At 36.6% G+C, this 15,226-nt stretch overlaps 1 protein-coding gene across 14 annotated transcripts in view; it reads right to left on the bottom strand.

Annotated features, from left to right (window-relative positions):
• Positions 1 to 15,226, bottom strand: part of LRCH3 (leucine rich repeats and calponin homology domain containing 3) — a 136,688-nt gene that overhangs the window by 60,820 nt on the left and 60,642 nt on the right. For all 14 annotated transcript variants that reach the window (XM_032869415.1, XM_032869414.1, XM_032869417.1 and 11 more), the window contains exons 7-10: positions 10,124 to 10,217; positions 9,040 to 9,160; positions 5,554 to 5,702; positions 1,717 to 1,793 (exon numbers count right to left, since the gene is read on the bottom strand). In XM_032869415.1, the coding sequence (XP_032725306.1) occupies positions 1,717 to 1,793; positions 5,554 to 5,702; positions 9,040 to 9,160; positions 10,124 to 10,217 (441 nt within the window). The remainder of the gene's footprint in view (positions 1 to 1,716; positions 1,794 to 5,553; positions 5,703 to 9,039; positions 9,161 to 10,123; positions 10,218 to 15,226) is intronic.

Below are 15,226 nucleotides of genomic sequence, written 5' to 3'. Positions count from 1 at the left end.
CAATAAAACTGGGGAAAAAAAACAGAAGAGGAGGAAAGCAAGAGAGTTTGTGGGATGTGACAGAAAAAGAAATCAGAGAGACTGAAAATGTGAGAAGAGATTCAAAATGGCTTGCCATTGCTGACCTGAAGATGGAGGGAGCTAGAAACCAAGGAATGTGGCAGACTCCAGAAGCTAAAAATGGAGTCTCAGCTGATAGTCAGCAAAGTAACAGGGACCTCAGTGATATAGCTACATGAAATTGAATTCTGCCAACAACCTGCATGAGCCTGGAAGTGGATTCTCCCCCAGGGTCTGCAGGTAAGAATCTAGGCCAGCCAGTGCCATGACTTTCACTTATGAGACCCTAAGGAGAAAATGAAGGCAAGAATGAAGGTCTGCGCACACTTCTATCCTATAGAACTGAGACATTATAAACTGAGATTTTATGTCTTAAGCCACTAAATATGTGGCAATTTGTTACATGAGTATTAGAAAACTAATACATAAGGTAACTAAGGAAAAAAAAAGCTGGCTTTTACCTTGGGAGTTTCTATTAAATTCTAGAAATCTTGAACTTTACTTATGATGGATGCAGGAGGTAAGAGGGACAGGAGATAAAGCATGGGACCTCTCAAAGTAGAAAAACACAATAGCAAACCCCCCTCAATATAAGGACTCATGGCAACTAAAAAGCCATTCTGAGATAAATTTCAAAGATATGAAATTCAACTAAATCCCCAAGAACAAACTGATAAGACTAAAGAAGGCCAATTAAGAGATTTTTTCTTTCACTCTTCTCCCCACATTTTCTTTACTCATCTATATCTCAGTTTCCTAAACAACTTTAATAACCCATCAAGTATAAGTGAAGATCTATGTATGACACTTTCTACAGAGGAAATTTACTGTTGTTTAAGAACAAGTTTATCAAGTGTACTGCTTTAAGACTTCATAAAAACAGAGAGGAAGCAAAGACCCAAAGGCTGTGAATTTTTCAACTACTGTGATATGGTGTATGCAAGAAACGTTTGGAATTCAAGAATAAGCAGCAGTGCTCTAATTGGTCAAGTTAATTTCAGAAATATTCTGTGAGTCACTAAGTGTAGTGAAAAGATCATATCAATTGAGATAGGAAGGAGGAAACATACTGATGTCTCTGTCTGGCTCCCTGTTTCTAGTCAAAAGTTTAAACAAAAAATGAAAAATAAAAAATTCAGGACTCCTGGGATGCCTGGGTGGCTCAGTTGGTTAAGCGGCTGCCTTCGGCTCAGGTCATGATCCCACATCAGGCTCCTTGCTCAGCGGGGAGCCTGCTTCTCCCTCTGCCTCTGCCTGCCATTCCGTTTGCCTGTGCTCACTCTCTCTCTCTCTGACAAATAAATAAAATCTTTAAGAAAAAAAAAAAATTCAGGACTCCTGAAACTCATTTAGCCTTCTTTATGCATAAATTCAGACATATCACCATAAAATCTCACTGCCATTAAGTACCTTCAAATCACATAATTATACACGTAATGGTTTAGGCAACCTGAATTTATAATCAATAAATCAATTTTACTTCTTTTTCTATTACATGAGCACAAAGCACACTGTCACTCAGCTCTACATACATGGTATCTAAAACAGAGTCTAAATATCTTCGACATATATACATCTGCACAAAACCAAAACCATTTCATGCTCTTACTAATGAGTTTTAAAGATTGAAACAAATGAGAATTGGTTTTTTCAAACCTGTTTTGATGTGAGTATCTTCTCATGTCCTCTGTTTTTTGAAACTCCCTCAGAGGTACTGGCTTTATGGGTGAACCCTAGGCCAAAAAAGCAGAAATAAATCAATTTAACAGATGTATCCAAAACACTGTCACTGCATAATCCACATCTGACTTGGCATTTAGGGATCTATAGATTACGCTAAAAAATATTTTAACAAAATTTTCAAATGTGAATTTTTTTTAAAATGTGAAATTTTTATGTTTAAAATATTCATTATAGGCTATGTTACTGCTTTGGTAAACAAAACCCTATTCATAATCCCAAAATACTCTTTAAAAAGGATTTCCTTCTCACTCTATTATATAAATTACACTGACCATACAGTAATATCTACTATATGCTAAGATGTTAGAGCTTGGAGAGGATCTTAGGGGTCATCTAGTACAAACTTCCATCCAGACAGCAATTCCCACCTGCCCTTCCCTTACTTGTGCTTGGCCTCACTTGTGTATTTCTAGTAATAAGGAGATCACTGGACAGATTACATTAAAAAAAAAAAAAAAAGATTTATCTGAGAGAGTGAGAGAGCATAAGCCAGGGTAGACAGAGGAAGAAGCAGATGTCCTGCTGAGCAGGGAGCCCGACATGGGGCTCGATCCCAGGACTCTGAGATTCTGAAGTGAGCCAAGGGCAGACACTTAACTGACTGAGCCACCCAGGCACTCTGGGCAGATTACATTTCTTTACTTATTTATTTATTTACATTTCTTTACATATCATCACAAATTGTTACTTATGTTAGTCATACAAATAGTCCGGGGGATATTGGTGGAATATTAAGATACAGCAAAAAGTTATTTCTATTTATGGTAAAATATGGTGTTAACCAAAAGAAGAATATTGACAATTTAATTTATTTATAAACTAAAGAATTAAGGTCATTTCAAAAAGACATGACTGAGAAAAACTGAACTGTCCTCAGTGATATGGACCACATATTGAGAAATAAAATTACAAAGAGGCTTATAGGTAATCACAGCATTTATTTTGTCAAATAAGAATGGATAGAAACAATAAAATCTGATTTCAACACCAAAAATAAACATTAAAATGGGTATTCTTTAAGGGAAAGAAAACAACTTATCCAAAAAGGTATCTAAAAAAAATCAAATGTAAGGGATGCCTGGGTTGCTCAGTCAGTTAAACATCTGCCTTCGGCTCAGGTCATGATCTCAGGGTCCTGGAATCGAGTTCCACATCAGGCTCCTTGGTCAGCGGGGAGCATGCTTCTCTTTCTGCCTGCCGCGCCCCCTGCTTGTTCTCTCTCTCTGACAAATAAATAAATAAAATCTTAAAAAACAAAAAATAAAAATCAAATGTAAAACTATTTAGAGTCTATCTCCAAGAAATCTAGGTAATCATATAGAACTAGAAAATCTTCTTTGCTGAGCCCTGCAAAGGGCTAAAGAAGATGTTTTAAAGTCAGGCATTAGGATCATATAAAATGAGATATAATTAGAGACTCTGATCAAACCATAATTACTCTAATTTAAGTGAATATGACTTCTTAAATAAACAAAAATCTCTCCTAGTATGTTAACATCAGTGACTCAACACACTGGTTTTACATACTGCCATTATCTAAAATTACTGTAAGAGGTACATGAAATTTTCATGACGAATGTGACATTGGCTTAATTTTAAAAGTAAATGTAATACCCGGCCTCCTGGGTGGCTCAGTTGGTTAAGCAACTGCCTTCAGCTTGGGTCATGATCCTGGAGTCCCAGGATCGAGTCCCATAACGGGAATACCTGCTCAGTAGAGAGTCTGCTTCTTCCTCTGACCCTCCCCTCTAAATGCTCTCTCTAATAAACAAATAAAATCTTAAAAAAAAAAGTAAATGTACCCTATAAACATGTTATGCCCTACTTCATCATAATACCTCTATGTATGAGAAGTACTATAACAGAATTACATAATAGCAGAGTGTTTAAAATCTCAAATAGATCCTTTTTTATAGCAACACATTCTTAGATAGTATTCAAGAATATAACACTTTAGGGGTGTCTGGGTGGCTCAGTCATTAAGCGCCTGCCTTTGGCTCAGGTCATGATCCCAGGTTCCTGGGACTGAGCCCCACGTTGGGCTCCCTGCTCAGGGGGAAGCCTGCTTCTCCCTCTCTCTCTCCCCTGGCTTGTGTTCCCCTCTCACTGTCTCTCTCTCTCTGTGTCAAATAAATAAATAAAATCTTAAAAAAACAACAACAACACTCTAGGTGGTTGTTAAACCGTCTAAAATAATACTGCTTTATGGGTACCTGGGTGGCTCACTGGGTTAAGTCTCTGCCTTCTGCTCAGGTCATGATCTCAGGGTCTTGGGATCAAGGCCTGCATCAGGCTCTCTGCTCAGCAGGGAGCCTGCTCCCCCCCTCCCCCGCCTGCCTCTCTGCCTACTTGTGATCTCTGTCAAATAAATAAAATCTTTAAAAATAAATAAATAAATAAATAATACTGCTCCATCACATTTTTATAGATGCCAAATTTTAGAAAACCTTATGACACAGAAGTCATAAAGAACGTTATGACAGAGAATCATAAACACTACCACACAAATATAGCTAGAATTAAAAAAAAAATTACAAAACAGCAAAAACAATGGATTAAAAAAAAGATACAATTTTTCAGTAGTAGTACAACAGGCATTTTTATTTTTAGTAGAAATACCTCATCTATACATAAAAAATAACTACCATAAAATAATCAAAGAGAAAGACCACAAGGAACAAAACTCTCTTTAAGATTACAATGTGCATTGTTAATCTTCCTTTTTTTGCAAAGTAGTCACCCTTTGTTCTAGTAAGAATGTTCATATCCTGAGTCACATGTAGTTTCATTAAATTCATGGTACACTGCTATTGCTGGGCTGTAGGACTTCGATTTAAACATCTTTATCCAACTTTAAATATAAGAGTGTCTTCTGAACACCAACAAAAAATACTTTTCAAAAGTCTTCAGACAGGGAAACTGAAGGATTTTTTTTTTTTTAAAGAATGATAATATCGTTCCACAACACATCCCACTTGAGTGATTATCCTCTATTTCTAAAAGGCTAAATACATCACTCTCCAAAAAGGCCCCAAGTGTTTCTCAAATAACCCCTGCTCAGAGCTTGGGACCAACTCCAGACATTAACACCACACACACTGAAGCGGAGCCGTTTCATTATGCTGACTAGATACGCTGAAGAATGCAACTTCCACTGGAGCCCCTTGGGGGATTGGCAGTGATTCTACTGTAGGCTGAATGCTCATTTGTTTTCTAAGGCAACTCAATGCTCCACTATAAGAGATACCCAAGAACTATAATGGCAAACAATTTATATTCTGTGTGACTTAGCATAAAAGATCCAATATAATTAAGTGCATTATAAAAATTCTATGGTTAAGTTTGTATGTTGCTCCAAAGTCTGCAGTTTGGTTCGATCCTTGTAATTACTAATGAAGCTATGATGTACCAGTTGGTAACAATAAAAAAGCAGTAAGAACAAGATGAATGAAAAGCATTACATTCATTTGCATTTTCTTCAAGGGCATAGAATACTCTTAGGACTCCTCCTATTCCTTCTCCAAGATTCTGAAATCTGTTTTTTTATTTGAAAAATAAAGCTAAACCCTACTTAAGACTACTGACTTTTTACAATAAATCTAAAAAATTCAGTCATGAAATTGGGACTGAACTTTATAAACAAATAATTGGGCCTAAACCAATAAATCACTAATATGACAGAAATTTATACCATCATGAACTGTTTTTACTAGGGACAGCTACATATTTAGGCTTAAAAGTGTGTACTACCTCATGAGAGATTCGCCGTTGTTCAATGTACGCCATAAACTGGGAACTGAGGCTGTCTGGTTCCAGGCCCTTGGGCTGTCTGATCTCATCCTCTTCCTCCTCTGCAGTACAGCTATCGATGTAGTCGATCTGGTCCAGATCATGGTCCACTGTCCACACCACACAAACACACACCAGAAAAGAAGAGTCAAATTCAACAGCCAATAAACACATTCAGTTGCATTCTTTCCTTTTCCCTAATATTTTCTATTCTGAAAGTGGGAGGAGTGTGAAGAAGTGTAAATTAGGTAAGCCTTTCTTTTTAAGTCCATGCCACTCACAAAAATAAGTTCTAGAAAAATCTTAGTCCTAATTCACTAAAGAATGCAGTAATTGATAGTAATTATGGAATTATAGACTTCTAATATTTCTTTTTTCTTTGGATAGCTCTTTACTGTTTTAAACCAGACAGTTTGAGTTTGTGAGACAAAGAGAGGAAGAATAATTTTTAAACACTGGGGGGTACATATTCTTTTGGATTGCCTGCTCCCCCCATTTTATTTTATTTTTTTTTAAAGATTTTATTTATTTATTTGACAGACAGAGATCACAAGTAGACAGAGAGGCAGGCAGAGAGAGAGGAGGAAGCAGGCTCCCCACTGAGCAGAGAGCCCAATGCGGGACTCAATCCCAGGACCCTGGGATCATGACCTGAGCCAAAGGCAGAGGCTTTAACACACTGAGCCACCCAGGTGCCCCCCCCCCCAGCGCCCCGTTTTAGTTTAAGGGCTTAATCCTACCCTTCAAGGAACTGGGAGGCAGAAAACCTAACACAGTCAAGTCAAAATGAAAGAGAAAGGACAGGAGGAAAGTGGACTCAGAAATAAAGAAACCGCTGTTGACCACTGTTTCTCTTCCTGTAACTGTTGTCCATATTTAGAACAATGATTTTCTTATTTAAAAATTTATTTTCTAGAGGTCAGCAGTGTAGATATTTTGTAGCAGTTTGGGCACAGAGGGCATCATTTGAGAATTTTTGCTTCTCAAAATGCTTTGGGGTAAAAGGCCTATGAGTAAGATATGGCCATATCATTATTCTAATATGTTTGGGAGTGCCCTATTATTTTACGTTTAAAAATTCTTTTTTAAGATTTTAATTTTAAGCAATCTCCATACTCAACCTGGGGCTCAAACACACAACCCTAAGATCAAGAGTTGCATGCTCCATCAACTGTGCCAGCCAGGAGCTCCCAAGAGTAACTATATTTAAAAGCTGGCTAAAATGGCATAGTAGGGACAAAAACCTTGCTACTAAACTTTCTAAGGTTTCTCCAGAGACTAAACCCCAACCATTATTGTATTATGTTCTACAGACTACCTATAAGTGACCGTTGCTGGGAATAAAAAACTCAGAGAAGTCTATTTTTCTGTTTTCAGATTCAATTATTTCTTCTCTCTTTAAAACAAGCTTTTATTTATTTGAGAGAGAGAGAAAGAGCAGGGGGAGGAGCAGAGGGAAACGGAGAGAGAGAGACTCTCAAGCAGATTCCGTGTTGAGAATAGAGACCAAATGAGGCTCAATCTCACAACCCTGAGATCACGACCTCAGCTGAAATCAAGAGTCAGACACCTAACCATCTAAGGCACCCAGGCCCCTCAGATTCACTTATTTCTAAAAAATTCCATATTGGCCATTAATAAAAAAATGAATTTTGAGTTACCAGAGTTAATAATAACAGGTAAAAGGATACAAAGGTTATAAATCTATATCCACATTAGAAACCAGGTACATAAATCCATCTTTTTCAATGAGCTACTATTTGTGTGACTAAATAATTAATGGTTCATTTTATGACTAATTCTCAAGAAAGCAACATCACCTTTACATAATATCTAGATTAGTACAGTCCAAGAGAGACAGAATGCAAGCCATAAAAGTGAACCATATAAGTAATGAAAATTATCTAGTAGCCACATTAAAAAAAGTCAAAAGAAAATGTGACACTAATTTTAATAACAGATTTTACTTTGTCTAATATATCTAAAATAGTGTCATTATAGCATATAAATAATATAAAGTATTACTGATATTATATATTCTTTTTCCCCCCGCATGTAAATTCTTCAAAACTCAATGTGTATTTTACAGTTATAGTACATCTTAATTTAGAAAGGCCTCATTTCAGGGGCGCCTGGCTGGCTCAGTAAGAAGAACAAGCAACTCTTGATCTCAGGGTTGTGAGTTCAAGCCCCAGGTCAGGTGTGAAGATTACTTCAATAAAGAAAAGTTAAAAAAAAAAAAAAAGTTAGAAAGGCCTCATGTCAAATGCTCAAGAATCACATGTTTCTAGTGGCTACCATACTAGACAGCACAGATCAGAACAAAAGTATTTTAAGTCTGAAACTAACTAAGGGGAAATATATCTCATATGAAAGCAAGATTAAAAAGAAAACCACTAAAATGTGAATGGAATGGTAAGTAATAGGAGTATAGAATATAAAATGGTAAGGAAAAAATGAGAGCAAGTCACTTAATTGAAATCATCATTCAAGGATGAAAGCTCTTAAGAAGACATTCAGGTGGCCAAGAGACACATGAAAAATGCTCATCATCAGGGAAATGCGTATCAAAACTACAATGAGATAGCACCTCATACCTATCAGAATGGCTAAAATCAACAACACAAGAACCAACAGGTGTTGGCGAGGATGTGGAGAAAAGGAACTCTCATGCACGACTGTTTGGAATGCAAACTGGTATAGCCACTGTGGAAAACAGTATGGTGGTTCCTCAAAAAGTTAAAAATAGAACTACCTTATGATTCCACAATCCCACTACTAGGTACTTACCCAAAGAGTATAAAAACACTAAGTCAAAGGAACACATGCACCCCATGTTTATAGCAGCATTGTTTACAATGGCCACATTATGGAAGCAGCCAGGTGTCGACCAACAGATGAATGGATAAAGAAGATGTGGTGTGTGTGGGGGTGTGTGTGGGGGTGTGTCTGCTGAGCAGAGAGCCTGATGTGGGGCTCAATTTCAGGACCCCAAGATCATGACCCGAGCTGAAGGCAGATGCTTAACCCACTGAGCCACCCAGGCGCAAGAAATACTGTATTTTAACTGCAAGCCTGAAAACTTAGAGAAATTAAAATTTAATCCCAATGGAAAACAACTTTTTTCCAATCATATGAGGAAGTCTTTAAAAGAAGAGATGGAGGGGCACCTGGGTGGCTCAGTCACTTAAGCGCCTGCTTTCAGCTCACATCATGATCTCGGGGTCCTGGGATTGAGCCCAACGTTGGGCTCCACTCTCAGTGGGGAATCTGCTTCTCCTCCCTCAGCTCCTCCAGCTGCTCATGCTCTCTTTCAAATAAATAAATAAAATTAAATAAGAGCTGGAGAAGCTACAGATATACAAACAAAAGAAACGAATGTGAAAATGACCACTTAAAAATGCCAGGTGACTATAAAGACTGGCTGTGGTCGGGAGTTCCACTCACCTCCACCATTTGTTACTACTAAACTGCTCCGAGTCTCCTGGTACTGGCTTTCTCTTCGCAGTCTTTGTTCCTTAGTTATTTCTGCTACTCGAAGAGGCAGATCTGAAAATTCATCTGTAGGCTTAAAAAAAAAAGTGGTACTGTTTAAAAACATCATTTCAAACTTTAGACAACACAGTACTGAAAGCATGGATATGAATTTATACTTAAGAAGAAATAGCAAAAAACTCCTGGAAATGAATAGTAGTAACAGTGTCTCAACAATGTGAGTGTACTTAATGTCACTGATATGTACACTTAAGAATAAAATGGTGTATTTTATGTTATGTATATTTATTTTACATAATTTTAAAAAAGTGATGGAGGGTTATACATCACTTTCCAAATAAACATGAATTTAAACTATCTACATATATGTATCTGCATGGATACAGATACGATTATGAACACATCTCCTGGTACATACACAAGCAATTCCAAATTACAAATGGGCTGTGGTCTGAAGTTCATTTGCATTGGAATGAATGAAATAATGCTACAAATGGGAGGTTATCAGTCTTGCTAATAAAAGCTTATTTCATCATTTAACCCAACTGAGAGCAAAAAAAGATAGGAAGCATAACAATAACTAAACACAAGAGAAAAAAGATATAATTAATTAGGACAATTATTTATCTTGAGCATGTTAATAGTCTTCAGTAAGGTTCCTGTCTTATTACCCATCAGCCTATAGTCCTATCTTGGTCCTTGCAGCACTCCTTCTGCAACCTCTGCTCAAGGTCACCCAGCCCTGCAAACTTTAGGCTTCAGATGTAACTGGCTCAATTCCCATTTGGCTTTCTAGGATATTAAACTATCTATACAAGACAATAAGGTAACAAACATGTAAAACGCGTGGTAAAAAGATGGCAAAGAAACAGAGCGTCATTTCCGGATGGCAGTACTCTGTGGTTTTACATCTTCCTTCGGTTTTCCATATTTTATGTAATGAGAAACTGAATCCAATTAAGATACTTTTCATTTTCATCATCGTATTGTCTCTTAATCAGGTGTTACAACATGCAGAATAAAAGAAACAACTTACTTCATTCCCTGACCATCTCTTATCACCACTGTCCACACTATTGAAACCTGAATCAAGGGCTCCATAAGGGCGACCTGAGTACAGTTCTTCATGGCTGCCAAAGAGAGACTCTAGTTGTTACTGGGTGGTTTGAGGTTTTAAAATTAACATTTAAAATAAATTAAATGCAATTTTACTAATAAATATTATCATGGCATTTATTGATTTAATTCAATTTGAATTAAATGGGTATTCTTTTGACTTTTTAATATTAAAAATTCCAAACTAAAATAAACAGTATAATGTATACCAGTATACTAATATAACAGCATTCATTCAGTTTTCAAAAATGTCAACAGTGCCATTCTTGTTTCATCTATGCTTCTAACCCATTTACCATGGCCCCCAATGCAGGGCTTGAGCTCACTGCCCGAGACAGAGACCTGAGCTGAAATCAAGAGTCGGACACTTAACCAACTGACCACCCAAGTGCCCCCCTCAATTCCTTTTTTTTTTTTTTTTAAGAGAGAGAGAATGAGTGGGGAAGGGCAGAGGGAGGGAGGGAGAATTTTAAGCAACTCCACACCCAGCATGGAATCCAACACAAGGCTCAATTTCATGACCCTGAGACTGTGACTTGAGCTGAAATCAAGAGTCAGACACTTAACTGACTGAACCACCTAGGCACCCCTCAATAGTGCTTTTTAAAGGTAAAATTCATATCCACTGAAATGTATACACCTTAGCTACATATTTGATAAATGAATTCATCTTTGTAATATATACTTCTCTCATGATGTAGGACATTTCTACTTTGCCTGAAAATCCCCACACATCCCTTTCCACAGTCAGTTCCCCTCATCATGCTATAGTGTGCTCTTAAGAGATAACCACTCTTCTGATTTTTTCACATTAAATTTGTATGAAAGGCAAAAATAACAATCCCCAAAGATGTCTAAGATCTAACCCCTGGAACCTATGTTTCTTTACATGGCAAAGGGGAACTAAGGTTGAAAGTAAAACTAAGACTGCTAGTCAGTGATCTTAAAATAGGGCAATTACTGTAAATTATCTGAATGGACACGATGTAATCAAAAGGGTCCTTAAAAGTGGAAGAGGAGGGGCGCCTGGGTGGCTCAGTGGGTTAAGCCTCTGCCTTCGGCTCGGGTCATGATCTCAGGGTCCTGGGATCGAGCCCCGCGTTGGGCTCTCTGCTCGGCGGGGAGCCTGCTTCCTCCTCTCTCTCTGTCTGCCGCTCTGCCTACTTGTGTCTCTCTCTGTCAAATAAATAAATAAAATCTTAAAAAAAAAAAAAAAAGTGGAAGAGGAAAATGATGGCTTGGAGATGACTTCTGGTTAAGAGACAAGGAATGTGGACAGCTTCTCTCTAGTAGTTGAAAAATGCAAGGAAATGTATCTTACTCAGAGCCTACAGAAAAGAACAAAGCTCTGCCAGCATCTTGATTTTAGCCCAATGAGACCAAGACTTAGACTTGTGACCTAACAAAACCATAAGATAATAAATTTGTGTTTAAAAATCTTAGTTTGTGGTAATTTGTTATGGCAGCAATGAAAAAGTAATACAATTAGTTTTGCTTATTCTGGAACTCAAAAAATAGAATCATATGTAATTTTTTTTTCTAATCTGGCTTTTTTTGTTCAGCACTCTGTTAGTGAATTTCTTGATGGTTTTAATACCTTCAAGTAGAATGGATAAATTATTTAAGTGTAGGCATCACTTAAAAACAGAAACAAAAAAACCTCCCAATCTCTTTTTGAAAGAAGCTGTACCATTTTGCATTCACACCAGCAATGCATCGGAGTTCCAGCTGTCAGTCTTTCATCTCAGCTCTTCTGGTGAGCGAAAAGTGGTATCTCACTGTTGTTTTAATTAGTATTTTTCTGATGACTGATGATATTGAGTCTCATTTTGTGTGGGTGTTGGCCATTCATTTATCTTTTTGTGAAAGGTCCGTTCTTTTGCCCATTTCTAAATACATCAGTAATCTCAAAAATAGTCTGCTAAAAAGCCAGCCACAAAACACTACATAATGCTTGATTTCATTTATATGAAACTCTAGAAAAAGTACAACCGTACTGACTGAGAGCAGATCAGTAGCTACCTGGGGCTGAGTGAAGGGGAAAGGACTTATCTACTGTAAAGGGGCCCACAGCTGATGGAAATGCTATCTGTCTTGATTGTGTTGGTAGTCTCATGACTGCATCATTTACCAAAATTCACTGAACTGCACACTTAAAATAGATAAATGTTATGATTTGTACATTATATCTCAATAAAGCTGCTTAAAAATCTTCCAAATTCTTTTGTCAAAGGGGATGTCCCATTTTACAATTTTGTGAGCAGTGTATAAGAGCACTCATTGCTCCACATCCCCATGAAACATCTGGTGTTGTCAGTTTTTAGTCATTCTAATAGAAGTGTAATAAGCCTTGTGCCTTATTTTACATTTCCATGATGATTAATGATACTGAGCACTTTTCTGGGTGCTTACTAGTCATTTGTATATCTTTGTTAAATATCTAATCAAGTCTTTTGTCCAATTTTTAATTGGGTTGTCTTTTTAGCATTAAGTTGCAGATACCCTTTATAGTTTGGATATAAGTCCTCTGTCATATGTATGTGTCATATACATAGATTGCAAAATTTTCTCCCAGTTTGTGGTTTGTGTACTCATTTTCTTAGTATTTTCTTTTCATGAGGATGTGCTTTTCATTTTGCTGAACTCTAATTTATCATGTTTTTTTTTTAAATGGTTATTGCTTTCTGTATCCTCAGAAATCACTGCCTATCCCATGTCACAATGATATTCTTTTACACTTTCTTTGAAAAGTTTTATAGCTGTAGTTTTTGCTTATTCTTAAACATACTTTTAGAAGTTAGATGAATTAGAAATCTAAAACACGACAAGGCTTATTTTTAAAAAATGGTCTATTAGCATTTTATTTTATAAGCATGGGGTTGAAAAGCAACTTTCAAAAGTACAAATTTAAAATTATGTTCTTCTGGTACTGAATTTTGTATTCCGCATATTCTTTTTTTTTTAATTTTATTTTTTATAAACATATAATATATTTTTATCCCCAGGGGTACAGGTCTGTGAATCGCCAGGTTTACACACTTCACAGCACTCACCATAGCATATTCTGCATATTCTTACATAGTTCATGCATGTAACTTTAATTTTTGTAAAAGGAGGTTAACCATTTCTACTCACATGCCTTTATATAAATGAAAGCTTTATGTCAACTAAAAACAAAACAAAACAAAACAAAACAAAACAAACAAAAACCCTATGTGAACACAAGACAGTCTTTGTAACTTATCACTTTACGGATAAAGATTTTACTTTTAATGTAGTAATTAATATATACATCTATTTGTCCAAACTACTAAATATGCTCTGATTATGAAGATCCAAAAATACAGGTACCTTCTGGCTATCTTCATCATTCCCCCCCCCCCCCATTGAGATAATTTAGCAAAAGAAAGTCTCTTAGCAGAATTCTAAAATTACTTTTCTGGCAGTGTCTGGATGGCTCAGTTGGAAGAACATGTGACTCTTGATCTCAGGGTCTCATGAGTCTGAGCCCCATGTTGGATGTAGAGATTACTTAAAAACAAACAAAAATTTACTTTTCTAAAAGAAAGTAGTTAATTTCTCCCTACTTTTTACTTTGGAAAAATTCGTATCTATACAAGAGTTAGAAGAGCAATACAATGAATATCCATTTGCCCTTCATCTATATTTCCTAATTGTTAGTAGTGAAGTAAAATGTCTTATTTACAGCGTCTATGTGATAGGTCTGCTTTTATGCTTATTTTAGAGTCCAGATCTTACATATAGGTACTATATATGTTTTATCACAGCAAAGTCAGGCTGAGGTACCCAATTTTAAAAGCTTTCTAATGAAATTATACATTAAGCCACACTTAAAAAATTCTGCAGCTGCGAAAAGATGTATGTATACTTCAAGATTTACTGAAAAGTGTTTCAAAATATTATGTATTTTTTCCAAGTAAAGATTTCCCAATTTCTAGAGGACACTGTTCTATATAACGATTATTCTATCAAGTGGCCGACTGAGATAAGCCTAAATTTACTGTAGTATTTTTCAAGTGGGTAACATAAACAGAATTAATAGAATCTCTGCATTAGCTATCATTTCATTTATCTCCTTTATTTGTTACTTTTAGCTTCTCCACATACTCTTGTTCAGAGTTTAAACTGATAAGATTAAAATGGGATATACATGTTTACAAACCCCTGGATTTGCTCAGGGTTTTCTTGGTTTTAGAACTTGAAGTCCTGTGTCCCAGAAAAACCCTTAGTCACAAGCAAATCAGGACAGATGGTCACCCAATGAATAAATATGGCCCTCAGGAGGCCTGGCAGAGTTCTGCCAGCCAGGCTCCAGCTATGCCCTATCTGAAAGTCCAAACTCCTTAATAAACTACCTAGCATACCATGGACTCAGATGTGTAAGTGCCTTTTCTGTAGCAGGAACTTGAACTGTGAGTCAGTCAGGAGAGTGCAGTGAGGAGCATAAAACATGGCTATTTTCATAGTTTAACAGGCTGTACTGTTAGATCTGGACCGATGACATGGCCCCATCATTTACTAGCTTTGTGACTTCAATTAACTTGCTTAACTTCTCTCAACTTGTTTCCTCGTAAGTTAGAGGGAAAAAGATTAATAACACCTACCTCACGGATTTTCTATAAAGACTGAGAAAATACAGGCTATGGATTTCCACAAATACTATTAAAAAGGACTAAATAAAACTCATTATTATTGTTTCTATGAAAAATGTACCCTAAAGAGAGCATTTGCAGTTACAAGTCACTATATCTGCTTCATTTGGGTTTAGTTCACCAAACATTCACCAAATGTCACACAGTATTCTAGATGCTAAGAATACAAATATGAATAAAGGATGATCATTGCTTTCACAAGCTCGAGCTTGCTGGAGAGAATTAATTCTGTTACTCAGATTGCAGAAGCAGGACTTTTCTTACTAGTGGCTTAGTCTTTCCTCAGATTTGGTTCAGTGCCACACTACCATACATGAATATATTTAGTCTGTAATATATAGCTAGTCAGC

The sequence above is a fragment of the Lontra canadensis genome, unplaced genomic scaffold (genome assembly GCF_010015895.1).
Source record: "Lontra canadensis isolate GAN:19392208 unplaced genomic scaffold, GSC_riverotter_1.0 scaffold38, whole genome shotgun sequence".
Classification (NCBI taxonomy): domain Eukaryota; kingdom Metazoa; phylum Chordata; class Mammalia; order Carnivora; family Mustelidae; genus Lontra; species Lontra canadensis.
The sequence above is the reverse complement of the archived record's forward strand: the minus strand, read 5'-3'. Positions and strand labels throughout refer to the sequence as shown.